Genomic DNA, 27,637 nt, shown 5'->3' on the forward strand with positions numbered 1-27,637 from the left:
TTGGACATGATCATACCATGGTGAATACTTGTGTGCTTTGTCATTCCCTTTATGACTTGGAAGGTCTCGGCAGGCTTTGGGGTGATAACTTCTTGATCACCGAGACCTCCACCGATCCCGAGTACCAGAGCTCTGAAGAGCCCATGTGAATAGATCTGTATCCGACCTTAAGACCACTGGAGATAGTGCAGCACTTGGCTTTCCGGTCTTCAGCACCCCCATAAGAAGAAATTGACTGACCGTGCACATGATTGACCATCGTGCCATTCACATGGAGCTCTTTAGTTTCTCAGGAGCGGTGGGAGTCCCAGTAGTCGAACCTCTGGCGATCCGAGACGTTATCCCCTTACTTCCGCCCTTGAGCATACCCTGTGAGTCTTGACTGATCAGGGAGACATATTACATTGTGTTTTTGCCCTGTGCCACCTTCTCAGTACAGAATGTGCTGTTATTGGACTTTGGTCTTAATGACCCTTATCAATAATTCCCCGTTTATCGTGTCATGTTACCAGGGCACCAATGCCATAAAATGAATTCTGAAGGTTAATTACTCAGAATGGATATGGGATTTTCAGGATTATTTAGCTAATAATTTGTCCACATTTGATATCAGAAGAAATGTCCCGTGGGGCTGGAGCCGCCTCCTTGGCTTGTATACTGATATACTGTATTAAAAGGTGTCAATTTCCTGAAAAAAATTTTTTTTTTTTTTTTTTTTTAAATAAAGGCTTAGACTAAGAAAAAAAAAAAAGTATGCTCACATGCCTCGTTCTTCCGTGTGGTTTTGCATCAAAAAAAGTAGCATTAGTTGATCAGTGGCCGTAGTGACGACCTGCGTAAGCCAGTGATTGGCTGCAGCCTAACATGTCCCTGCGTCATGATGACATTATTTCTACAGCAGAAAGTATAGAGGAATGGGATTGATGGAGCGAGTTGCTACTTTGAGTCCCTCCTAATGTAAAGGTGTATCAAAGGGGTTGTCCACTACTAGAACAACCCTTTCTCATACCCCACGCTTGGCCCTGATAAAATGAATTCTATACTCTCCTCCTGTTTCCGCAGTGTCGACACTACCGATCCCGGGGCTCTCGTACGGATGCTGTGACCCTGGCACCCAGTCAGCGCTGGCGTCGCTGTCTCTGCCTTCAGACAAATCGAACATGAAGAGGAAGTCCAGGCTGCTGTCCCGACTTCTTCATGCTCAAGTTGATGAGAGGCAGGGACAGTGATGCCAGCTCTGGGGATATCATCTTTTGGTGTCTGGACCTGTTTTGTCCAAATTAAATGATTTTGTTAGCATGGCCCAATTTTTCAGCAGCTCCACTGCTTAGGCCGGAGAGTTGTAGACATGCGACCTGCCATCTTTATTCACCACCAGCTTGACTGGGAAGCCCTACTTGTGAGGGGTGTTGGAATCCCCAAGCACTGTCATGAGTTTGGCAAATTTGCAACTTCTGGCCAAAGTGACCTCAGATAGATCTGAATAAACAATGTCCCTTTACATTGACAGGATAAGGGTTTGTGCCTCAGGTTATGCAGGAAGGACTTTTATCTTGGTAAAAGTGAAATCTGGCAAAATAATCTCTTGGGAAGACTGTATTTAGCCCTCCCGGTTTTGGTACTCTGTGAATATGACCCACCATTATTATTATTATTATTTATTATTATTATATATTTATATAGCACCATTGATTCCATGGTGCTGTACATGAGAAGGGGTTACATACAAATTACAGATATCACTTACAGTAAGCTAATAATGACAGACTGATACAGAGGGGTGAGGACCCTGCCCTTGCGGGCTTACATTCTACAGGATTATGGGAAAGAGACAGTAGGTTGAGGGTTGCAGGAGCTCCGGTGTTGGTGAGGCGGTAGCTTCGATAGTGATGAGGCGGCAGCGGTGTCAGTGCAGGCTGTAGGCTTTCATTAAGAGATGAGTTTTCAGTTTCCGTCTGAAGTATCCGACTGTGGTTGATAGTCGGACGTGTTGGGGCAGAAAGTTCCAGAGGATGGGGGATATTCGGGAGAAGTCTTGGAGGCGATTGGATGAGGAGTGAATAAGTGTGGAGGAGAGAAGAAGGTCTTGGGAGGACCGGAGATCACGTGAGGGAAGATATCGGGAGATTAGTTCAGAGATATATGGAGGAGACAGGTTGTGGATGGCTTTGTAGGTCAGTATTAGTAATTTGAACTGGATATGCTGAGGGAATGGGAGCCAGTGAAGAGATTTGCAGAGGGGGGAAGCGGAGGAGTAGCGAGGAGAGAGATGAATTAGTCGGGCAGCAGAGTTAAGGATGGACTGGAGAGGTGCAAGGGTGTTAGCAGGGAGGCCACAGAAAAGGATGTTGCAGTAGTCAAGGCGGGAGATGATGAGGGCGTGCACAAGCATTTTAGTAGATTGGGGATTGAGGAAAGGACGGATCCTGGAGATATTTTTGAGCTGGAGGCGACCGGAGGTGGAAAGAGCTTGGATGTGTGGTTTGAAGGACAGGGCAGAGTCGAAGGTTACTCCGAGGCAGCGGACTTCAGGTACGGGGGAAGCATGATGTCATTGACTGCGATAGATAGGTCAGGTAAGGAAGATTTGTGGGATGGAGGAAAGATGATGAGTTCAGATTTGTCCACATTGAGTTTGAGGAAGCGAGAGGAGAAGAAGGAGGATATGGCTGATAGGCACTCTGGGATTCTGGCCAGCAGAGCGGTGACGTCTGGGCCAGAGAGGTAGATCTGAGTGTCGTCAGCATAGAGGTGGTACTGGAATCCATGGGACTTTGAGTTGTCCCAAGCCAAGTGTATAGATTGAGAAGAGTAGGGGTCCTAGAACAGAGCCTTGGGGGACTCCAACAGAGAGAGGGTGGGATGAGGAGGTAGTATGGGAGTGGGAGACGCTGAATGTGCGGTTGGAAAGGTACGAGGCGATCCAGGATAGGGCGAGGTCTTTGATGCCAAAGGAGGAGAGGATCTGTAGTAGGAGGCAGTGGTCAACTGTGTCGAAAGCAGAGGACAGGTCTAGAAGGAGGAGTACAGAGTATTGTCCAGTAGCTTTGGCGGTAAGTAGGTCGTTAGTGATTTTGGTCAGGGTAGTCTCAGTTGAGTGATGGGGGCGGAAACCAGATTGTAGATTGTCGAACAACAAGTTAGATGAGAGGTGGGAGGAGAGTTCAGCATGGACGTGCTGCTCCAGGAGTTTGGAAGCGAATGGGAGCAGCGATATTGGGCGATAGCTGGACACCATTAGGTCTAGGTCATCCATCTCGGGCTTAATAATTTGCAAAAGATTAGGAAAAAAGGGAACCAAGTCTGAGTCAGCTACAGTGTCTGGGCTGCCCCTAATCCGGACGTTATTCTGGCGAGATCTATCTATGAGGTCCCATAATTTGTTTTCTAGCTGTTGCATGTCTTTCTCAACTTCATAGTGTGCGTCTATTAGATTGATATGAAAGACCGCGTACTCCGCCATCTTGGAATCAGTGATCCATGCATTCCCCCAGAGATCCTATTTCTTGCCTTAACTCTCCGATTGCTGCTTTTATTGTCAGACTTCAATAAGGCCCAGAGCGAGTTGAGCATGTATTACATCGTCACTTTAGTGACCGGAGCACTGGCTGAATCTGTGCCTTGTCCCCTACCGGGCTCAACAGAGGACCCACCTGAGAGCAAGCATGAGAAGATGGCTCTCTTTTTCTGTGGTGAGGTAGCACAGTGAGCATTCTGAGGGGAAAAAGTTAGTCAGTTTGGCCAGGCAGGCCTTCTTTCTTGATCTTCCTCTGGTCATCTCTTAATATCTGTGATCGTCTAGGTCGATTAGGTTGGGTAAACGCCGCTTCTGCCCGAGGTGCACGAGGTTATATATAGAGCTATTCCGTTAAACAGCCAGCACCATCAGCGTTCAGGCCATGTCCTCAATGGTCTGATTATAATGATCAGGGTGACATCAATTATTCATGGAAGTGGAGAGAAAGCAAATTTCTCCAGCTTCTCCTTTCTGTCAGTCCGTGAAAATTGGACCACTCTCAAAGTGCAGTCCAATTTCTTTTCCAGATCCACAGACTTGCATTTCTGATTTTTTTTTTTTATTTTTTTTTTATCAGACCCTTGGAACAAAATCAGACATGCCTCCATATTTTTCCCGCAGACCACTCGGTTTGAGGAAATAATTGGATAAGTACACAGCCCCATAGAATATCATGTGTAGTACCAGTGCGATCTGTACAGCCATGGACATCACTCGTACGAGACTCGGTCATGTGCAGGACCCTGACTCTGAGACTCCGGACCTGGCTACATAGACTTACAATGAGAAAGTGACTTCAACCCCTGTGTGATCCTGCTAATCTGTGTAGAGGATCGGAGCTCCTCTGTAAACTGGGAAGACTGCAACCTGTAAGTATTTTAATCAATTTGGACATCACTACATAGATAATTAGGACTGGTTACTAAATAACTTTTACTCCTTTTAATATGGTGCTTATTTCGTTTGCACTTTTTTCTTCTTCTACTCTGTGGATAAGGTGACATTTTAGTCACGGTGTATTTTACATGCCTTTTTTGTTTTTTCCCACAGCCTTTCACCTGAATGGACTCGCCAGACTTTAAGGCTCTGGATTACAATGAAGACCTAGGAACCTAGGATGGTATTTTTCTAAGTTGTCTTAGTCCTTTTTTTTTTTTTTTACATAGACAGTTCTAGTTAAAATATCCAGAAACTATAATGGGCACAAGGATTTCTTCCACACGCTCGTGGCTCTGACTGTCGGCCACCCTGCCTTTATGCATTCCCAGTCTGCGTTTTATGTACTTCCGCTTTCCTTACATGACTGTGTGATTGAACCTGCACTGTTGGACCACGTAGCGCCCTCGAAAAATGTCTAATGATTACAAGCAGTCATCGGAGACCCTACTCCATGGAGAATTTGGGGTCTACCCATCCAAAGGTATTCGCTATGCACTTAGTCTGACACCTACAGGCCTCCACATCCAGAGACTGGTTCCTAAACCTGAGGATGACCAGCGTACAGTACTACCCATCCTTGACATGGTGGGATGTCATACCATGCGCAGTCGTGGCTCCACTGATGTTTATGCCTATTTTTCGATCTATTCATATCCATTGAAGAAGAAGAAAGTTCCGATGGGCTCAGCACGTACCCGCCAAAGGATGGTGCGTACATTTAGAGTGGACGAGGCTTCAGATTATGACCAGAACCAAGTCATTGCTGAAAAGTGGGCAACGGCAGTAAAGTGTCTTATTCAAGGAGTGCCAATCTCAAGTGATACAGGTAATGGCTGAAATTGGGTTCTGTCAAGCTGGATCTCTTCTGTCCTTATAAAAGGGGTCTAATAAGCCTTTCACTGTGGTTGGAGGGCAGAACCTAGTTCTTTAACTATTTCTTCAATAGGTGAAGCTCTAGATCTGATTTTCACTTAGATGCAACATGCAGTATATAGAGGTTTTGAAGCAAAGTCTGCAGTCCCTCTATGTGATTGAAGCCTGCTGATTTGCACATTGTCCCGAATTTTCTGTATGCCTCATACACGTGGGCGGTCACGGGACTACTAGTCTCACCCAGCAGTTTTCAATTCTCTTCTGTTGTGAGAATCAGCATGAGACTAGTTGGCATTTAACCTCAAGTATGCCAAGTCACCTATCCCCTCACTCACACAGGGAATAAGGGAGAATGGGCACACTGTCATGATTCAGGAGTCATGTAGAGGGACTGCAGACTTTGCATAGCCTGGGCAAGCCCTTTAGTGCAAAGCATTGTTCCAATGCTGGGCAGAGGCAGGTCCTCACAGTGGTGGCACTTAGGCCACAACGAAATATGGTAACGTGCCATATGAAGCACTGCCGCGGTCATATCCACATTCAGTATTGGCAGGATAGCCTGCTTTTTTCTTTAGCCATATATAATACCATAGTCGGTGGGTAGGTAACACATTCTGCTCTGTCATAGCCACATGGTTCTTGCAGATGTTAGTCGTTAAGAAGTTAATGTCGTCAGGCCTGCCGAATCTCCTAGGATGTGGTAATTCTCAGCACACTGTAATGAGACTGGTATGGGGTGTAGCTAGGCAGGGTGGATCCCTGGGAGCCTTTACCTCTTATGCTGCTGTGTATTCTGCTAACTGCTATCCTGTAAGAATGGGCTAAGTTCACACAGGGATTGGCTATATTCACAAGGGTAGAAAATTAACTAAGGCTACTTTCACACTAGCGTTTTCTGCAATCCGTCACAATGCGTCGTTTTGCAGAAAAAACGCATCCTGCAAAAGTGCTTGCAGGATGCGTTTTTTCCCCATAGACTTGCATTGATGATGCATTTGCGACGGATTGCCACACGTCGCATCCGTCGAGCGACGGATGCGTCGTGCTTTTGCGAACCGTCAGGAGAAAAAAACCCTACATGTAACGTTTTTTCTCCTGACGGACCGCTTTTTCCGACCGCGCATGCGCGGCCGGAACTCCGCCCCCACCTCCCTGCACCTTACAATGGGGCAGCGGATGCGCCGGAAAAATGCATCCGCTGCCTCCATTGTGCAATACAGCAAACGCTAGCGTCGGAATCTCTCCCCGAAGCATTGCGACGGGGAGATTCTGACGCTAGTGTGAAAGAAGCCTAACACTTCAGATTTCTTTGGAGAATTTTTGATTTGTTCTCACCAGCACATAATGAACCCCAGACAGCTCTAAGTTGGAGATGATTTTGCACACATATTGCTGAGTTAGTTAGTATTTTCCATCCATTTTAAATAAAAAAAAAAAAAAATAGAAGACTGGGTGCAAATAATAATTCCATTATACTTTCTAAGTGTTAGAATCCACTCCTGGTTTTGGTCTAAAGGGAGCCAGTTACGAGTTTAGGCAGCATAAAACATGGGCAAGCTTCCAGCAGCCACCATTTAGGGCGTCTGCAGACACGTCATCCAGAAAGAGTGAACTATTTTTTTTTCTACTTTTCAGCAGATTTTCATCCATGTGTCTGTTTCTTACGTCTGTGTGCAATCTGTTTGACAACTACATTAAAACATGTAAATGATCACATGCAGTCTTCTAGTGTTGGTAGCAATATATCTGTAAAAATCAGATGCCACTCTGATGTCCCATATGAGTATTGATATTGATATATATATTCATTATTTTTTTTTTTTTTTTCTCTCGCTCCCATAGACTTGAATGTGTGAGTCTCATCCAAGACTTGGATGTAAGTGGTTCATGCTGCGTTTTTATTCTCGCGGACAGTTGGACCGAGGAAAAAAAAAAATCATTCATCTGAACAGCCCAGTTCAAAACCATGGGTCAGTGTGCTGTGTGATTAAAAATGGGACACAACCAATTTATGCACTTGTCTACTTGGGCCCTGACTCTGACACAATACAACTCGGCATAATTGTCAGTCTGTCATTACGTATAACATTTCATTGAAGCCCCTTCAAATAATTGAAGCTTTAGCTTGATGCACTGTGTGTGTGCATGCACTGTGTGTGTGCATGCACTGTGTGTGTGTGCATGCACTGTGTGTGTGTGCATGCACTGTGTGTGTGTGCATGCACTGTGTGTGTGCATGCACTGTGTGTGTGCATGCACTGTGTGTGTGTGCATGCACTGTGTGTGTGTGCATGCACTGTGTGTGTGTGCATGCACTGTGTGTGTGTGCATGCACTGTGTGTGTGTGCATGCACTGTGTGTGTGTGCATGCACTGTGTGTGTGTGCATGCACTGTGTGTGTGTGCATGCACTGTGTGTGTGTGCATGCACTGTGTGTGTGTGCATGCACTGTGTGTGTGTGCATGCACTGTGTGTGTGTGCATGCACTGTGTGTGTGTGCATGCACTGTGTGTGTATATATTTTATATATATATATATATGTGTGCATGCATGTACTGTATGTATGTAGACCAATTTTTATCAACCAATACATTGGATAAAGTAGTCTTAAAGGATCTATTCTGACTTCATCTGTTGTCGCTCGTGCTGACCCAGCTTTCCCTGCAAGCAATCTTTGGGCCGTGGGAAGTTTTGAATCGGCCTCTGGGTGGAACATGGCTGCCATTGATGTGCTCTTGCTCCTGGATTGAAGCCCAGGACTCGTATTCTCATCTTTGAGAAAAGCGGATTCTTTGGAGTCCCGGGACATGCACGACTGGCTGAACAGTGTGGTCTGTCGGGTCATCTCGTCTGGAGCCTGGCTATTGTTAGCCAATAATTCATTGCCTGGTGGCACAGAAATACTTAATCTGCAGCAACCTGAAGTGCCATGGAAAGAAAGTGGCGGTTACATCATTAATATGTACGAAAATTATGGCTCGTGATCCGCTGTTATTAAAATTCCTTGCGTTGTGACTTTTGCTGACTCCTATAATTAGGTAATGTAGGGTGATAAGTATAAAGGAGTTTGTGGTGTTGCTGTCTCTGCTTTAGCTCCCTGCACTCTCCCCGGCGTGGACTGTTGCTCTCTTGTGCATTTTTGAGGGGGGCTGAAAGCCTTGTTGTGACCTAATCATTATTGGAGTCAGCGGGATGATAAATGTATCCTTACTGTATTGTGAACTGTTGGGTCCTCAGTCAATAAGAATGGGGGGTCTCAAAGTCTTCTGTGACTTATTCACTTTTTGGAGGGACTAACAGATTGCCAAGTGCTGTCTGCAAGTCCCATAGACTGAATGGAGTGGTGACTACGCATGTGCCCTCCTGCTCTATAGACTGGGGGAAGATCTTCAGGGTATTCGCCTTGTCTGCCGGGTGGCTCAGATGGGTTGTTCGGAGATGCCAACAAGCCACTTTGCCAGCCAGAAGGTCAGGGCAGCATTGATCCTTTTGCCCTGTGTGAATGAAGGCCTGAGAGACTGAAGTTGCTGGACAATACTGAGCGTCTGATGTCCCCGAACCTCAGTGGTCCCCTGGGGAAAATCTAGCGGTTGTGTTGGCAATAATCGTTCTGTACCTCGTAGTAGGGTCAGGTCACCGATCTGTCCAACTTGAAGGATCTCGCTATATGTAATTGTCCCGCATTCAGATAGATAAGAAACAAACTGTACTAAACTTTCTAATCTAAAAAACAAGGGTAAAGTGCAAGGCTGCCTGGCCGTGACTGTCCGCTCCCCAGATACAAATCATATTTCCAAAGATAATGAGCTTTAGGAATTTACTTTTCTCTGCTAAAGTTTCTGAATACTTATATGTAAGTACACTGAGCAGAATTATTGGGCAACATGTAGCTTTCATGAATAATTTTATTATTGAACAGCTCCAGTGCTGACGGTCAGTCCACAAGGTGAATAAACCTGACGATGTAAGAAAAGTGAGGTTTTGTCTTAGAATATCTGTCTGTGTGCAGAATTATTGTGCAACTAAATAAACCTACATTTTCCACCTGAATTGTTTAAGTGAGAATAATAACCAAACATCGCAAAATGTGCAAAAATACATTTCAGAAAAATATCAGTGACCCATACAGCCGTCCTTTCAGTAATAGTCATGAGCTCCATCCATGGAGTCTTGTCAGTTTCTTGATCTATTAATGGTCAACCTTCTGGACACCACGGGACACTGGTTAGAGAGGTGACTGGTTTCTTTCACCTTGTACTTTCTGATTAACCTATTGTCAGTCATTGGATGCCTCCCGCCCGTATGGAGCGGGCTCCGGTGATGAGCCCGCACCTTTTCCGGCACATGACAGCTGATCCAATCAGCTGACATGTGCCTGCAACGGCCGCGGGTGGAATAGCGATTCCGCCGCAGCTGTTAACATGTTAGATGCTGCTGTCAAACTCTGACATCTTCTTTAATATGCACAAGCAGGAAGCGCATCATTACCTCCACATGATTGCGGGTCACCGATGGGATGGCATGACAACCTGGGCTCAGCAGGAGACCCTTGTGATTGTCATTGCTGGATCGCTATGAACACTGCCCAGAGGTCGGCGCTCAAAGCAAGTGAGGTATTCTGCTACATGCAGGTAATCTGATTATTGCCTGTATGTAGCAGAACCGATCGGGTTGTGGCAGCTTCTAGTCTCCCATGGAGACTATTAAAGCATGCCAAAAGTAAAAAAAAAAGTTTAAAAATATTAGAAAATTAAAAAACTATATAAAAGTCCAAATCACAACTGTCAACCTTTTTTTTTTTTTTTTTTTTTTTTTTTTTTTTTTTTACAAACTTTTGATTTTTTTTTTAACAACTTATATAAAAAAGACCGTAGACATGTTTGATGTCTTTGAACGCATAATTACCTGGAGAATCATAATGGCAGGTCAGTTTTAGCTTATAGTGTACATGGTAAAAAAGAAAATTCCCCCCCCCCCCCTTAAAATTGTGGAATTGCACTTTTTTTTGCAATTTCACTGCATTTGGATTTTTTTCCATTTTCCAAAATCAATGGTAAAATCAATGGTGTCTTTCAAAAGTACAATTCAAACCGCAAAAAAGAAGCCCTCACATGGCCATATTGACTGAAAAGTATAAAAGTTATGGCCGTGGGAAGAAGGGGAGCAAAAAATAGAAACACAAAAATACCCCTGGTCCTTAAGGGGTTAAGAAGTGCCCACAAGTTCTCAATAGGGTTTAGGGCAAGTGAGGAAGGGGCCGGGTCGTTATTCTTTCATCTTTAAGGCCATTACTTGCAGACGAGCAGTAAGAACTTGGATCCTGCAATGGAGCATTGTCCTGCAGAAAATCATATTTTTGTTTTTTTTTAACGATGTAGACTGTTCCTGCACCACTGCATGAAGAAAGTGTCCTCCAAAAACTGACAGTAGGTTTGGGAGGTGATTTCAAGTTCATATACAACCTAACAGGTCCAACTAGCTCGCTTTAAATAATACAGCCCATAGCAGCACCCACCTCCGCTCTGCTGTTGGAAGTGGAGATCTGTCCATTACTGATCCAACCACAGACCCATCCATCTGGTCCATCAAGAGTCTGTCTCATCTCATTACTCCATAAAACCTTTGGAAAATCTGTCTTGGCCCAGTTGTGATGGCCTCACTTCAGTGTCTTGCTCGGAGGGCTCGAATTTTGGCCTCCTTACCTCTGCCATGTCTCTGAGCACTGAACACTCATATTTATGGGCCCTCCAGGGAGTCTGAAGATCTGGAATATGACAGCACTGTAGGACAATGGATTCCTGGTCACGTCACATTTTGATTCTTCTCAAACTTGGGCAGTTAATGTGCATCTTTTTCTCATCATGTTATTTGGAAAATATGCATATAAATGATATGGTCAAAATACTCACTTGCCTAATAATTCTGCACACAGTTTATGTCCGTCCTAGAACACTCCTTTGAGAGAATAGACCCAGTTGAAGAGGTGGGGATTGTCTGCTGTATATAGGAGAGAGAGAGAGAGAGGGGTCTGAAGTACTGAGGAGAAGCAGGGTGCTGCTGGGAAATGTAGTTTTATCAGATCGGAGTAGAGCTGCCCATTGGACTTGTGAATCTGGATACAGAGTGGCAGAAGCAGATTAATAAAGTCAAAGCTTTAAACTTGAGGTGGATCTTTGATTTTCACAAGCCTGTACATTGGAGGATAGGTCCTAAATATTTCCTGATAAAATTGATCTCAACTTCCTCTAATATCTTTTGTAGTTCACTTGGATGCATGATTTGGAAAGGTTCTTTCTCACCTTAAACCCCTTAGGCCTAATTTAATCTTGATGACCAAACCTCTTTTTTTTTTTTTTTTTTTCTGTGATTTTTATCCAAAACTACACCAAGCAGTCCAGTATGTGACACATCACTGGATTCAGGGTCTCTGTTTCTCAGAGTAGAATATAGAGGGAAACCCAGTGACAGATTCCCTTTAAGGCATTGTGCCGCTGAGTAGAGAAGCTGCATACCAGCTTTAGTGAGTGGCAATTTGTTACCCATTTCCTGACGAGATGTCAGATGGAAGGGCGTTTTATGAGGTGATGTCCGGTACACCCATATATGCTGAAATAACAGCGTGAGTCACCGGGTGTTGGATGCGGCTCTCGCCTCATTACTGTATCTGGGTCTTGCTGAGTGGCAGCGTATCCTGACTGGTGCTCTTCTCTGTTCTTCAGTTCCTTTTTATGTCATACTTTTGTTAGTGCATGTCTTGTCTTATGACAGATGCACATTGAATGAAAAGCTGTTGGCTTCAAAGGAAAGTAAGCAATTAAATCTTCGTTATTGAGATGTGTGCATATGATGTTTGTATTACAGAAGTGTGAGAAGTTTCAGAAAGCCTCTAAGGCTTCTAGATGAGAAATTCTCTCTGGCTCTTACCCAGTGAAAAAAAAGTTCTGATTTCAGTCCAGAAAAGTAGGACTAGTGCCACACGATTTTTCATGCGAGTATAATCTAATTTTTTTTTCACACCTAGCATTCGATTTACATTCAAGTGCAGTGCGATTGCTGTCCGATTGCCATTTGATTTTTTTTTTTTTAACATGACCTTTTACATTGAGCAATTCTGGCATTTACACATATTTTTCCAAGCAAATATTCTTCAATGCACACATACCGTATCTATCAATATAGATCGATGAAAAGCCGGCAATCTATCTGCCGTGTACAGGTACAGAAAAATCACAGCATCACTGGTTAGAACTGATAGAATTGATTTATACACATAGAATAGATTTATACACATAGAATAGATATAAAGATGTCAGTGACATATATAATTAGTACAGAGGGTGTGCAGCTTACTGTTCATGTATTTAAACAATTATTTATTTGTCTGAAAAAAAAATGGCTTGGGCGCCTGCGTAATTTTCATAACCAGTAGAGAGAAAGCTGACAGCTTGGAGCTGATGTTTACAACTTGGGAAGGGGGTAATACCCATGGAGCTTCAGACTATTAATATCAGCTCTCAGCTGTATAATTAGTCTTTACTGGTTATTAAAATGAGGACCTTAAAAACAAAAATGACTTGGGGTCCCCTATATAATAAAACCAGCAAAGGCTAGGAAGACAGCTGTGGGCTGATATTAATAGGCTAGGAAGGGGCCTGGCTATTTTCCCCCTCCCAGACTAAAAACATCTGCTATCAGCCACCCCAGAAAAGGCACATCCATAACATGTTCCATTTCTGGCACTTGGCCTTGCTTTTCCCTCTTGCCCTGGTATAGTGGCAAGTGGGGTGTTAGCTTGGGGGGTTGATGTCACCTTTGCATTGTCAGGTGACATCAAGCCCAGAGGTTAGTAATGGAGAGGCATCTATAAGACTCCCATGATTGCTAAAACCCATAGTGATATGTATAAAAAAACACGCAGATTAAAGTCCTTTCATTGAAAGAATGACACACTCCCTTAAAGATTCTAAATTAAACCATACTCGTGTCAAAGCTCAGTCCAGTGAAGCCAATGTCTCCTGTAACAGAATTAAAATAATAAACAACCATATTCCTCACCTGTCAACTGAGAAGATAACAATGTAGGTCTAGCGCTGCTACAGCTAGATGGCACGCTGCATTGTTGCATGATGCGACTATACAGCCTGCCATCCAGCAGAGACACTGAGCTGTGCGTGCTTGCTCAGCGTCTCACGGGGAACTCCTTTCACCTCACTGACATCACCGCAATCGTGAGAAAGTTCTCACATGTGCCGTGCCTTCAGAAAGGTCCTGGGAGTTCACAGCCACTGAACTCCGTTCAACTGGCTCACATCAGTGCGAGCGTCGTGGGCGCTAGTGATGGTGATTTTAGTGAGCTGAACTGCGTTCGTTGTCTGAATGCTGGTTAATAAAATATCGGGGGATCCCGCACCAATTGTTTCAGAATATAATTTAGTATGTAAAAAAATACATGTACCTGTAAGCTGCAGAAGTACTGCACTAATTATATATGTGACCGACCTCTTTATATCTATCTATTCTATGTGTGTGTGTGTATAATTATATATACACACACACACACACACACACACACACACACACACACACACACACACACACACACACACACACACACACACACACATACATACACATAGAATAGATTAGATCTATTGGGTCACGCTGTGATTTTACTGTACGTGACTGATTGCTGGCTTTTCAAAGGACATCGGTGTGTTAAAAGCGAATGGCACTTGCATGGCCCGAGTTGTGTGATTTCTTTCTTTTTTTTTTCTCTCGCACCCATTGACTGGCATTGGCGAGTCTCGTCTGAAACACAAGAATAATCAACATGCTGCGATTTTTTTTTTTTTTTTTTTTTTTTTTTTTTTAAATCCGATTTCAGCTGAGAAAAAAGTCGCAGATGAACAGGGACTCATAGATTAACATTGGTTAGAATAATTTTTTTTTTTTTTTTAAATATCGGATTGCACTTGTCCGTTTTCTTGACAGATGATCTCTGAGGTCAGAAGGCACTGTACATAAGACTTTAGTCAATGTGTGAACCCTTAGGCCCAGTATTTTCAGTCTGTGTCCTATAATAAGCATTTGAATAAGAACAGATCTGTAGTACCTGGAATGGCCACTAAGCAGTGTGGCTGGGCTATGGTGTCCGTTGTGATTACATCTGGCTCCTGCGGACAGCAGCTGGTTGGTCGGGGTCACAGGTGCCGGACTCCCATCGATCTGCTATCCATGACCCATCCCAATGTCACTGCAGTAGAAGCTAATCCTGCCGTCTGATAATTTTGTGCTCTTGTTGCATTTCTGCCACTTTTCTCTCTACATTTTTACAATCTTTGTGTTTTTCCTCCAGAGATCTCTCTAACTCTCCAGCCCAAGCCCCGGCGTTTCATGCTTTTACTGAATCCATGTGGAGGACGGGGCAACGCCTTGCAGCAGTGTCACACGCACATCCTGCCCATCATTACGGAAGCGGACATCAGCTATAACCTTATCCAAACAGGTAGACCCTTAGTTTATGATCGTTGCTATAGGACGGTGCTAGTTGCCTCTGTAGCATTTGTACTACTTTTGATGTTTGTTCCTGTTTTAGAAAGACAAAATCATGCCCGAGAGCTGGTGCAGAGCATTAATTTGGAAGAGTGGGATGGTATAGTGGTCATCTCTGGAGATGGACTTCTCTTTGAGGTGAGTTGCCAGATTTTCATAAGCAATGATGACCTTTAACCCCTTCATGACCGATGACTTATATTTACATCCTTTTTACATGCGACCTCTGGTGCTGAGCTCACATTTTTCCCCCGAACTTTATGGCTGATTTAATCGGCTATCAAATGCCTCGAACAGCAGCGGGCGAGTCTCCAATCCACCCACGGCTGTTAAGTTAAATGCTGCTATCAATCGCTGACGGCGGCATTTATCACATGTCGGCCAGAAGTTCCGCTAATCGGCGGCCCTGACACATGATCGCGGTGCGCCGAATAATTGTCTTGACATCTGCGGGGGGGCTGCAGAAACCTCCGCCCACCCCCCTTCATTGCTGTCATCAGGATACTCCTGAGAACTCTGACCGTGGCAGGCATTCAGAGGAGATTGTCATTTTTGCTATACATAGCAGGGCTTCAGGTCTCCTAAGAGGGCTATTAACCCCTTAGTGACCATCAATATATCTTTTTACTGACCTGCAATATAAGAGACTATCATCCTCCGACAGGTGACAATCCTGTATTTACAAATGCCACTGATGCATATCAGTACAGCCTATTTTTAGGGAAACACCCTATAATGGACCTGAACAATAACAGGGAACAACTCCACTATGCAATAAATCCTACAAAAAAACTCTACGGAGTATCAAAGAACCCAAAAAGATGTAAAAAGCGTAACAAATTTTATTGAATATTATACTCTCATAAAAATGACAAATATTACAGACAAGGGACACGTATAATACATGTACGGCAGACCACTAACACTGCAAGTAACACCACGGGTATAAAGGAAGGGCAATAGCTCAACGATGGCTATGAGGAGCACATAGGTCCATAACTGACTGATTAATAAAGTGCATAGTGCTCCTAAAGTGCATACATATACCTCATATCGCCATATAACTGTCTTAGTCAAACCTAAAATAGGTGAATATAGAAGTAGCCACGGCTCTGCCCATCTTACCCAAGAATTGATGGTGCCAGTGTGTGTCCGGAGGCCCCGACGCGCGTTTCGCGTAAGCTTCCTCGGGGGGTCAATCCTGTATTTGTCAGCTGTCCAGTATAGCTGACGACTTGCTGCATCAGCCATGATCAGTGTTGGCACCGACTTTGGTCGTTGAACCCCTTAAATGCTGAGGTCAATAGTGACTACAGCATATAGACAGTTAACAGAGCGTTTGTGCTTCCTCTTTAATCCTATTAGCGCCCTGAGATCATGATTGCATGGTCCTGATGTTTGCCATTGAAATTCATGACCTAATAGCGGCTATAGGGGCCTGTTCAGGAGATATCTGCATGTAGATGGTAAAAATCCGTGACTATCTGGATTAAAGGGATAATCATTCAAAGTTTGAAAATTGCAATTTAAGAAAAAAATGGTCAAATTTCTCATACTTCTATAAATAAATGCAAAACATATCCACCTAAATTTACCATAAAGTATGATGTGTCACGAAAAAAAACTCTCAAAATCAATGAGCTTTGCTGAAGCCTTCCAAAGTTACGACGTAAAGGGACACGTATCAGATTAAAAAAAAAAAGGCCTGTCACTAAGGGGTTAAATAAAGTAAAAAATAAGCACATTAAAATGATCCCCCAATTAAAAAAAACTATAAAAAATACCCATTTGCTCTCGCTGCGTTTAGAAATGTCTGAGATGTAAAATAAATCCGATCGGTTAATGGAGAAACTCCAGAATTGCGGGTTTTTTTGGTCACCGCATTGGAATAAAATAGGATACAAGGCGATCATAAGATTGTATCTACCCCAAAATCGTATCAATTAAAACAGCTCATGGCAAAAAAGAAAAGCGGTCACCCAGCCCCAGATCCCGAAAAATGAGAATGTTCCGGGTCTCGGAAAATGGCAACAGACGTACATTATATGGTAAAACCAATTGACAGAACACCATCCTAAGTCTCTGTTCAGACGTAGCATTTTTGCATTGTTTTTTTTTTTTCTGCAGCCAAAACTCGCTCTTTGCAGTAAAATTGCTGTGTATAGAACAGCAAAAATGCAGCCGTTTGCTGTGTTTTTTAATGCGGATTACATTCGAGCTTGTCTACAGCATATGTCAATAAAGTTAGTTTTACAAATGTTATGCAAAAGCGCTGAAAGAATTGACTTGCTACAGATTTTCAAAAACGCTGCAGTTCTCCAACGCAGTCATGGGAAAAAGTGTGTGTGCATGAGATCTCTGAAACCTCCTGTTTTTTTTTTTCTGGTGCTGTAAAATGCAGCTTTTTTTCTGCACAAAAAAACTTGAGCAAAAACTCCCTGTGCAAACATGGCCCAAGGCTATATTCACACATTGCGTTTTTGCATCATTTTTTTCTGCAAATGAAAAGCTGCACTTCACAGTACCAGCAACAGCTAAGATTTCAGAAATTTCATACACACGTCTTGTTTTTTTATCGTGACTGAATTGGAAAATGGCTGCGCTCTTTTTTTTTTTTTTTTTTTTTTTTTTGATCTGCAGCATGTCAATACTTTCAATCTTTGCTTTTTGTGGGCGGAAAAAAAAAATGAGAAAGTGAACAAATGCTGCAAAAAATACTCCTGCATTTTTCACTGTATTTTTGATGCATAAAACTATTTTAAACATGTACTCTAAACAAATCCCACAAGTAAGACCTCTTTCACGCTTCCGTTTTTTAACAATCAGTCACAATCCGTCAAAATGTTGAAAAGACGGATCCTGTGCAGATTGTAAAAAAAAAAAACTGCTGCCCTGGGACCGTTTTCTTGACTGACCCGACGAGGCAGTTGTTGCCAGAATTGGCTATGTGCACACATTGTGTATTCGTCTTCGCCGCGTTTTTCTGCTGCGAAAAGCATACACAACACAACCCGTGTTAAAATTAAATAAATAAAAAATCGTGATAATTGGAACTGGAAATTCTTCCGCGCATGCTCAGTTTCAAATGACGGCATTAGTTGCTGGATTCCTGCTTTGGACAGTCAGTGATGGATCCTGCGTCCATAGGCTTCCATTATAGCCAACGACGGACAGCCCAGGATCCGTCGCTGCGTGATTTTCCGACGTGCACAAAAAACGTTCCTCTGTGTTTTGCCTCCGCCCAACTGACAGCAATTTTGCGACAGATCCAGAGCACGACGAATGAAACGGAAGGCCATCCGTCGCTAATACAAGTCTATGAGGAAAAAAATGGATAAAGCAGAAACATTTGCTGGATCCGTTTTTTTCACAAAATGACGCATTGTGACGGAATAAAGGCCCCTTCACATTAAGCGACGCTGCAGCGATACCGACAACGATCCGGATCGCTGCAGCGTCGCTGTTTGGTCGCTGGAGAGCTGTCACACAGACCGCTCTCCAGCGACCAACGATGCCGGTAACCAGGGTAAACATCGGGTAACTAAGCGCAGGGCCGCGCTTAGTAACCCGATGTTTACCCTGGATACCATGCTAAAAGTTAAAAAAAACAAACACTACATACTTACCTACCGCTGTCTGTCCTCCAGCGCTGCGCTCTGCTTCTCTGCTCTCCTCCTGTACTGTCTGTGAGCCGGAAAGCAGAGCGGTGACGTCACCGCTCTGCTTTCCGGCTCACAGCCAGTACAGGAGGAGTGCAGAGCGCAGCGCTGGAGGACAGACAGCTGTAGGTAAGTATCTAGTGTTTGTTTTTTTTTACTTTTAGCATGGTAACCAGGGTAAACATCGGGTTACTAAGCGCGGCCCTGCGCTTAGTTACCCGATGTTTACCCTGGTTACCAGTGAAGACATCGCTGGATCGGTGTCACACACGCCGATCCAGCGATGTCTCCAGGGAGTCCAGCGACGAAATAAAGTTCTGGACTTTATTCAGCGACCAACGATCTCCCAGCAGGGGCCTGATCGTTGGTCGCTGTCACACAGAACGATTTCATTAACGATATCGTTGCTACGTCACAAATAGCAACGATATCGTTAACAATATCGTTATGTGTGAAGGTACCTTAAGAGAGACGGACGTGTGAAAGAGGCCTAATGCGCACGTGACAAACACAGCCAGAACTGTGAATAGTGGGGATATGAACTCTTCACTTTAGGCTAAAGGTACCGTCACACTTAGCGACGCTGCAGCGATACCGACAACGATCCGGATCGCTGCAGCGTCGCTGTTTGGTCGCTGGAGAGCTGTCACACAGACCGCTCTCCAGCGACCAACGATCCCGAGGTCCCCAGTAACCAGGGTAAACATCGGGTAACTAAGCGCAGGGCCGCGCTTAGTAACCCGATGTTTACCCTGGTTACCAGCGTAAAAAAACAAACAGTACATACTTACATTCAGCTGTCTGTCCCTTGCCGTCTGGTCCCTGCACTGACTGCTGGCCGCAAAGTGAAAGTGAAAGCACAGCACAGCGGTGAGTCACACAGTGGTGACTCACCGCTGTGGCTGTGCTCTGCTTTCACTACGGCCAGCAGTCAAGGCAGGAACCAGACAGCAAGGGACAGACAGCTGAATGTAAGTATGTACTGTTTGTTTTTTTACGCTGGAAACCAGGGTAAACAGCGGGTTACTAAGCGCGGCCCTGCGCTTAGTTACCCGATGTTTACCCTGGTTACCAGTGAAGACATCGCTGAATCGGTGTCACACACGCCGATTCAGCGATGTCTACGGGGAGTCCAGCGACGAAATAAAGTTCTGGACTTTCTTCCCCGACCAGCGATCTCCCAGCAGGGGCCTGATCGCTGCTGCCTGTCACACTGGACGATATCGCTAGCGAGGACGCTGCAACGTCACGGATCGCTAGCGATATCGTCTAGTGTGACAGTACCTTAAGCGAGCAAGTTTTGGCTGCTGAGAAAACCCTGCATGTAACGGTTATTGTTGAAACTTCGCTTCTGATAAAATGTAGGACAGCGATTTGTCATCTCTGTTCTTTGTGTGTGACACCCAATTGTTGTCCGCGCCTACCTCCATCCGTCTGCTGCCTTTCACTCTGACTTATGACACCTTTCTTTTTCTCACTGGATAGCGGTAATACCCCAGAAATCGGCGTCTTATCGCCTCTCCTCTGTGATCAAGGTGTTATTGTGGGGCAATCCCCTAAACAATATTGATAAATCTTCCTCATTGTAGTGAAACGGCCATTAGAGGTTGTCTGACTTGGACAAACATGAGCTTTTTCTCCGTCACTGGCTGCTGCGCTGTTGAAGTGCAGTCAGCACCGCGGCCAATTGTGGTGAACCAGGATGAGTACACCCCGGTTTGATTTGGGGGGCTTTACAGCAAACTGGAGCCTGAAAAGAAATATTATTGAAAGGGAACAACCCTTTTAGGTGCTTTGTTAGGTCCAAAGATCTGAACGCATGTTAATTGAAATGCTAATTAGAAATACAGTGACTAAAGACATAAAGTTGTTTCCATTTCAAAGACTTGCACTTGCATGCTGATATATGGGGTTTGGGTGGGGGTGATCTTAGGCTGACCATAGACATTACATGGCTGTGGGCCATATGATGCTTTGGCCCATTGTTCAGTTGACTCTCCTACACACAGGAACCATTGTTCGGCTCCTGTGTTCTCCAGGAAGCCATCAATTGACACCGTGTGTATTGTCAGTCTGAGATCAACATGACTCCTGACCATCAGTCAGCCGGCCCCCCATACACATTTGTGTGTTGGAGGAAGCTGTCGGTGCTGGCGGATCCGGCCAACATGTATGGTCCCTTATTGATGGATCCCCTTTAGCCCGCATCCTGAGGCCTGTGAACGGATACACTGTATGCTTTACTGTATGTTGTCTTTGTAAATCCTGTGCAGGTTGTGAACGGCCTGATGGAGCGCCCTGACTGGGAGGATGCAATAAAGATGCCGGTTGGAGTTCTTCCCTGTGGCTCAGGAAATGCCTTAGCTGGAGCGATTAACTATCACGCAGGGTAAGGCACCCGATCAGTCCGAGCAAGAAGTGGGATCTGGTGGAACGTTTAGGAAAGGTTTTTTGTGCCTAGTGACAGCTAAGACTTTCATTGCTTGTCATCTGCTGCGTTCTTTCCGCATTGGCGCTGAGACTCTTCTCTGCCCACAGCGTGGAAAGTTACCAAGACAGCATAGCCTACTGGGTGTCGGATAGTGGTAACTATCCTGCCCAGCGAGCTACCGCCTCTACCAACACCTGACGCAGGAATGCGAGGCCGTGCACAAGCCCGTTCATCTGAATGCTGATTTTAAGACCTGGAACTTCTATTTCTGTAGTTGCAGCATATTTTCTAGCACATGTAATGCATGAACTAATGACTGACCGCAAGAAAAAGATCTAAGGAGATCCTGATATCAGGAAGGCAGAACCTCGTCAGGTCACATACTGTGGGAAGTAAGGGGGGCACCAGTACATCCACATGCAGCAGGGGGCTTTCTGCTGACTTTGCACATAAAAATCAAGTTTGGGCCATTTTTATATAGGAAATAAAGATAAAGGACAGCGAGAGCTGATCGAAAGGTGTAGGCAAAAGCTGCTTTAGTTTCATTGTGGGACCAATAATAGACTTGGTGGGAATACGACGTTGACATTTATATGGCCCCGACAACTTTGTGTTAGGGTGCTTTCAGATGTTCTGAGATTGGGCCGCAATGCATCCCCTGGCTACGGCTCTCCTGGCCCGAGCGTTATGTATTTCTATGAGGCTGTGCGGGAGACCCACGGCCAGACCCATGCATTGTGGTCCAATCTCCGACCCACTTGCACAGACTTTTGTATGTGCCCTTAATGTGAGGCCTTTACTCTTAGGCTGCAGTCGGGCAGTCCAGCTGCTAACGCTCATTGACAGTGGTTTAATGGACTGTCTAGACATGCTAAACGTTATTCCATGCACACAGAAGGATTGTTACTACGACTGGTCTGTGCGTATAGAGCGTTTTATGCTCCGCAGCACAATGATTTTTAAACGTAAAAATAATTTAATCAGATGAAAAACCATCTTATACATCGGGTGATTGACGGCTTGTTTAGATTATAATTTTGCTTGCTTATACAGCACCAATTTCTACAGCCATTAATATCTACATCACTTTACAGACCTCATCACTGTCCCCATTGGGGCTCACAAATTCCCTATTAGTATGTCTTTGTAGTGTAGGAGGAAATTGAGAACCTGGAAGATACCCATACAAACTCCTTGCAGGCAATCAAAGTATTGCAGCTTCTAGTCTTCTGTGGAGACTATTGAAGCATGAAAAAAGTAAAAAAAAAAAAAAAGTTCAAATCGCCCTCCTTTGCCCTCTTGAAAATAATAAAAAAAAAATATATATATATATATATATATATATATATATATATATATATACATATTTAGTATCGCTGCATTCAGAATCACACGATCTATCAATATAAAAAAAGAATTAACACAATCGATAAACCGCGAAACGAGAAAAGGTCAAAACGCCAGAATTGTGGGGGTTTTTTTTGTTTTTGTTTTTTTGTTGTTTGGTCGCCACAGCATTTCTTTAAAATGCAATCAAAGGATCGTATCTGCACCAAAATCATATCATTAAAAATGTCAGCTCGTTACGCAAAAAATAAGCCCTCACCCGACCCCAGATCACGAAAAATAGATGCTACAGGTATTGGAAAATGGCGCCTTTTTTTTTTTTTTTTTTTAAACAAACTCTGGAATTAACAAACTTTGGAATTTTTTGTCACCACTTAAATAAGAACCTAGACATGTTTGGTGTCTTTGAACTCGTAATGACCTGGAGAATCATAATGGCAGGTCAGTTTTAGCATTATTGAACATGGTTAATAAATAAAGTGCAATTCTACAGTTTGTGTGTGGTGTTTTTTTTTTGTGTTTTTTTTTTTTTTTTTTTTGCAATTTCACCACACTTGGAATTTGTTTCCCGTTTTCCAGTACATGGTATGTTAAATCCAATGGTGTCTTTCAAAAGTACAACTTGTCCTTCAAAAAACAAGCCCTCACATGGCCATATTGACCAAAAAATAAAAAAAGTTATGGCTGTGGGAAGAAGGGGAGCCGTTAAGGGGTTAATAGGAACACTCTAAATGGGCCTTAGGTCTTGCTTCATATCAGAACTAGCTAATCTGTTATCCAGATCCTACACATGCTTGTCATTCGGTCAGGCCCATGAAGCGTTCTAGTCCATCCACGATTGAGAATTTAGGGGGCATTTAGTGGGCACAGCTAAAGCCCTCTAATTTGGAATGAGCGTGGATCAGATGTGGAAACATTCTGTGCACATTGATATCCTTATCGGCAGCACATTGTCCTGTGGATGACTGTATTCGTTTCACATACAACCATAGTATTAAAGGTCATTCTGTGGACAGAGTTCTGGTCAGCCAATGTAACCGGCCATTGATTGACCACCGATCTGCTGTCGGTCCGTCTAAATGGCCCCTTGGTGCTGATAAATTCTCTCTGCTAACTGTTCAGATACTGCCATGCTTTCTATCTGCTCTTGCCTCTTAAACATAGCCACGTGCTTATTATACATGTGTGCATAACAAGCTGTAAAGTTCCTTATACTTTTGTACCCTTATCTCTTCCAGGTTTGACCAGGCGATGGGGTCTGAGCTGCTACTTAACTGTATCTTGCTGCTGTGCCGTGGTACTGTTATGCCTATGGACCTCGTGTCTGTGACGACCTGCTCAGGAGCTCGCTTTTTCTCATTTTTGAGTGTAGCCTGGGGTTTCATTTCAGATGTAGACATTGAAAGTGAAAAGTATAGACACATGGGATCTGCACGTTTCACTGTAGGCACAATGGTTAGGGTGGCTTCCCTGCGCACTTACAGAGGCCGGCTCTCTTATCTGCCAGTACTTGATGCTCATCGCCCCATCTGCAGAAGTATCACCCTGTCTCCTAATGGGAACCTTTCTCCACTGAAGAGGTCTCAGCTGCATAGAACCATTTCTGACATCGGTCTCTGTGAGGAGCGCAATGTCATGTGTAAGCGAAGCTCTGCTGCATTCGACACGGGTGAGCTACCAAGCTTTGAAACGTCCCCTTCGCCAGGCTCACCAACTGCACTGAACACTTCTAGGTTCACCTTCGATTCTGTCCCTGATGACCAAATGCAACAAGATGTTTTATTGCCAAATGACAAAGAGCCGCCTACACATAATCATGTTAATGGACCCGAGGATGATCTCTTACCGCCCCTTAATCAGCCCGTGCCCAAGTCCTGGGTCACCGTAGAAGACGACTTTGTTCTGGTATTGGCTATGTATCAGACTCACCTTGGGGCTGATCTCTTTACTGCGCCATTTTCCTGCTTGGACGATGGTTTAATACATTTATTCTTTGTGAAAGCTGGAATCTCTCGGACAGCCCTCGTACGGCTCTTTTTGGCGATGGAAAAGGGAACGCACATTGAGCTTGAGTGTCCTTACCTTGTCCACGTCCCTGTTCGAGCTTTTCGCCTAGAGCCTCTTACAAGAAAAGGGATTCTGACTGTGGATGGCGAGCGGGTGGAATACGGCCCCGTTCAGGCACAAATACACCATGGACTTTCAAATGTTATAAGTGGGTGTGACCGAATCCGTATGAGCTCTTTCTAAACTTTGCTTTTTCCCACATGATTTTGTGCAATGCAGAGATTCTACCTTCTTTGCTTTCCATTGATTGAGATACAAGTACAGGGCTAGAAACTTCAAGTTGATTTAATTTGTGGCATGTGCCTACTACTGCTATACCGGGTGCTAGTCACCGGCTGGAGCATGTCTTTGGATCTGTTCCTTATATGTTTTATATGAGAATCTGCTAGGATAACACTTTAGGCAGGCTATATTTTTAGACTGCTCTTGCATAGATCTGCTTGCTGGAAGAGTCTTATCAGTCGTACTATTCCATTATTATGAGCGCCCTAAGAATTAATGGTTCAGCTGATGCATGGTCTACATGATAGAAAAACAGGAGTATGTTTGTCATCAGAGTAATTTCTGGCTAGATTGTATTTTTTTTTCATACGCTGAACCTTTTCAAATGTATTTAATAGCAATAGTGTTAGATTGTAGTCAGGTATGGTCAGGCTGTTGGGTTACAGTAATGGCTCGCACAGCTCGATCGCCCGTACCACAAATGGCACTCCTCGTGTCCTGTGAATGTAATCCTCAGCAATAACCTGCAAGTGAAGCACAGAACCGTACATCAGTAGATGTAGACTTGGCAAAGAACGAAAATCTTAGACACATTGACATGACGGGAATATGTGATCCTCCTTCTGGAGACCCTTTTCGTCCGCTGTTAGAATTGTCTAGATGAGGGACCTTTTTGCTGCTATGAGGCTTATTTATCATATCTACAGGCATCTTCAGTGAATCCCCATAAAGAAGAACTCCATCTAAACGCTGAGGAGTTTCTTGCCATTCCTGACCTCACGAGTTTTGTCAGCAATTGCTCCAACTCCGAGTGTGGTCCCAGGTTCTTTGGGAGGTTGCTGATGGCCAAGTTTCATCTCATGAGGCTAATTCTGTTTGGAGACTACTTGGGGAAATATCTAAACGTGCCACTCTCTTGCCTGTATGTAGGACATTTCCCTGGCCTTATCTTTCATGCCTTAGTTAAGGGAAGCCATGGCGCTTACATTGAGGTGTTGAACATAAATTCAAGAATCTGGATGCTTTTATTCTTTAAAAATATTCCATTCTGGGCTACAAACCACCCCCACCACTTATTTACGAACTGCTGCTACCGGGGGCACCAGTCATCAGTTCAGGGCATTTGTCACAAAGACCGAACTAATATTTGCAGTCCGTTATGACGTTACAAGAACTGCCAACAGTTTAAAGGGAGTCTGTCATCCCCAAAATGCAACTTCAACTCATTAAATACCTATACATGGGACTTGGCCCTTATGAAAACCATACTAGTAACATATACATTGTAGTGGTGTAGTTGCTGAAAAATTTCACTTTTCATGTATATGCAAATGAGTGCCCTGCCATGCACCCTTGCGGCTCAGATGACTAGTCCGAGTCATGTCTCCACCCTGATTCCTTTGACAGGGAGACGCCTATCAGTAATGAGCAATCTGGAGGGGAAAAAGTCAGTGGAGACCTTCTTCAGACTTGTCATCCAGGCTGCATAATCCCTGGAAAACTTTTCAAAATATATTTACTCTGAAACACCGCGGTGTTCTTAAGGCACTCGGGGCTGTAACAACCCAGCAAGACGCTGATCCTGCTCGTGTTTCTGGTAGCATGAATTAGATGGCCGCTTTCCTTTTGATGTGGCAATGCATTTAGCTCTTTACCTCCCCCTCCTCACTATCAGTGCTGATTAATGCCTATTTACATAAAATGGTAACTAAGGGTCGACCTTCACCTTGGTATGAATTGGTATGAATTGTCCTAATTTATCCTGTTTTTCTACAGATCAACATTATGTTGGATTCATGAGTGTTTGCTTTGCCTTTTACAAGGGTGGGCCACTAAAAATTAGGACCTTGTTTCTTGCTGTAAGAAGCATCTTCTACAGGACTGTGTTCACACTTTCACGATTTCCAGTAGTCCACTCTAATAACTCTCTCTCCTTCAACTTTTAAACAGCTGCCGCTCTGTATGGCTTCAATACACATGGGCATGTTCTTTTGACCTTCACTCGCTGGGATCATTGACGCTTTGATCTTCTTGGGCTTCTGAGAAGGCCTCATTCAGATATGTTTTCTTGTACACTCTGTGCAGAATTATTAGGCAAGTTGTATTTTAGAGCAGAGGTCCCCAACTCCACTCCTCAAGGCCCACCAACAGGTCATGTTTTCAGGATTTCCTTTGCATTGCACAGGTGATGCAATTATTACCTGGGCAAGACTAAGGAAATCCTGAAAACATGACATGTTGGTGGGCCTTGAGGACTGGAGTTGGGGACCTCTGTTTTAGAGGATTATTTTTATTATTGATCAACAACTATGTTCTCAATCAACCCAAAAGACTCAAATAGCAAAGCTTAATATTTTTGGAAGTTGGAGTGGGTTTTTTTTTTAGATTTGGCTATCTTAGGAGGATATCTGTTTGTGCAGGTAACTATTACTGTGCTGAATTATTAGGCAACTTAATAAAAAAACTAAAATATTCCCATCTCACTTGTTTTTCACCTGGTAAACCAATATAACTGCACAAAATTTAGAAATGAACATTTCTGACATGCAAAAACAAAACCATTAAAAATTAGTGACCAATATAGCCACCTTTCTTTAGGATGACACTCAACAGCCTTCCATCCATAGATTCTGTCAGTTGCTTGATCTGTTTTTGATCAACATTGCGTGCAGCAGCCACCACAGCCTCCCAGACACTGTTCCGAGAGGTGGACTGTTTTCCTTCCCTATAGATCTCACATTTTATGAGGGACCACAGGTTCTATATGGGGTTCAGATCAGGTGAACAAGGGGCCATGTTGTTATTTTTTCTTCTTTGAGACCTTTACTGGCCAGCCACGCTGTGGAGTAGTTGGAGGCATGTGATGGAGCATTGTCCTGCATGAAAATCATGTTTTCTTGAACGATATCGACTTCTTCCTGTACCACTGCTTGAAGAAGTTGTCTTCCAGAAACTGGCTGTACGTCTGGGAGTTGAGCTTCACTCCATCCTCAACCCGAAAAGGTCCCACAAGTTCATCTTTGATGATAC

The 27,637-nt window shown here is 44.0% G+C and overlaps 1 protein-coding gene across 3 annotated transcripts in view; it reads left to right on the plus strand.

The window, feature by feature from the left end:
• Positions 1-26,765, plus strand: part of SPHK2 (sphingosine kinase 2) — a 32,247-nt gene extending 5,482 nt beyond the window's left edge. Inside the window, exons 2-7 of one of the 3 annotated variants that reach the window (XM_069742621.1) lie at positions 4,139-4,386; positions 4,568-5,282; positions 14,685-14,834; positions 14,925-15,019; positions 20,814-20,929; positions 23,557-26,765. In XM_069742621.1, the coding sequence (XP_069598722.1) occupies positions 4,868-5,282; positions 14,685-14,834; positions 14,925-15,019; positions 20,814-20,929; positions 23,557-24,568 (1,788 nt within the window). In that variant the 5' untranslated portion in view covers positions 4,139-4,386; positions 4,568-4,867 and the 3' untranslated portion in view covers positions 24,569-26,765. Of the gene's footprint in view, positions 1-4,094; positions 4,387-4,567; positions 5,283-14,684; positions 14,835-14,924; positions 15,020-20,813; positions 20,930-23,556 lie in introns of all 3 variants that reach the window. The other 2 variants (XM_069742620.1, XM_069742619.1) reach the window with 2 other exon arrangements.
• The last annotated feature ends 872 nt before the right edge of the window (positions 26,766-27,637 follow it).

This window comes from Ranitomeya imitator, chromosome 10 (genome assembly GCF_032444005.1).
Source record: "Ranitomeya imitator isolate aRanImi1 chromosome 10, aRanImi1.pri, whole genome shotgun sequence".
NCBI lineage: Eukaryota > Metazoa > Chordata > Amphibia > Anura > Dendrobatidae > Ranitomeya > Ranitomeya imitator.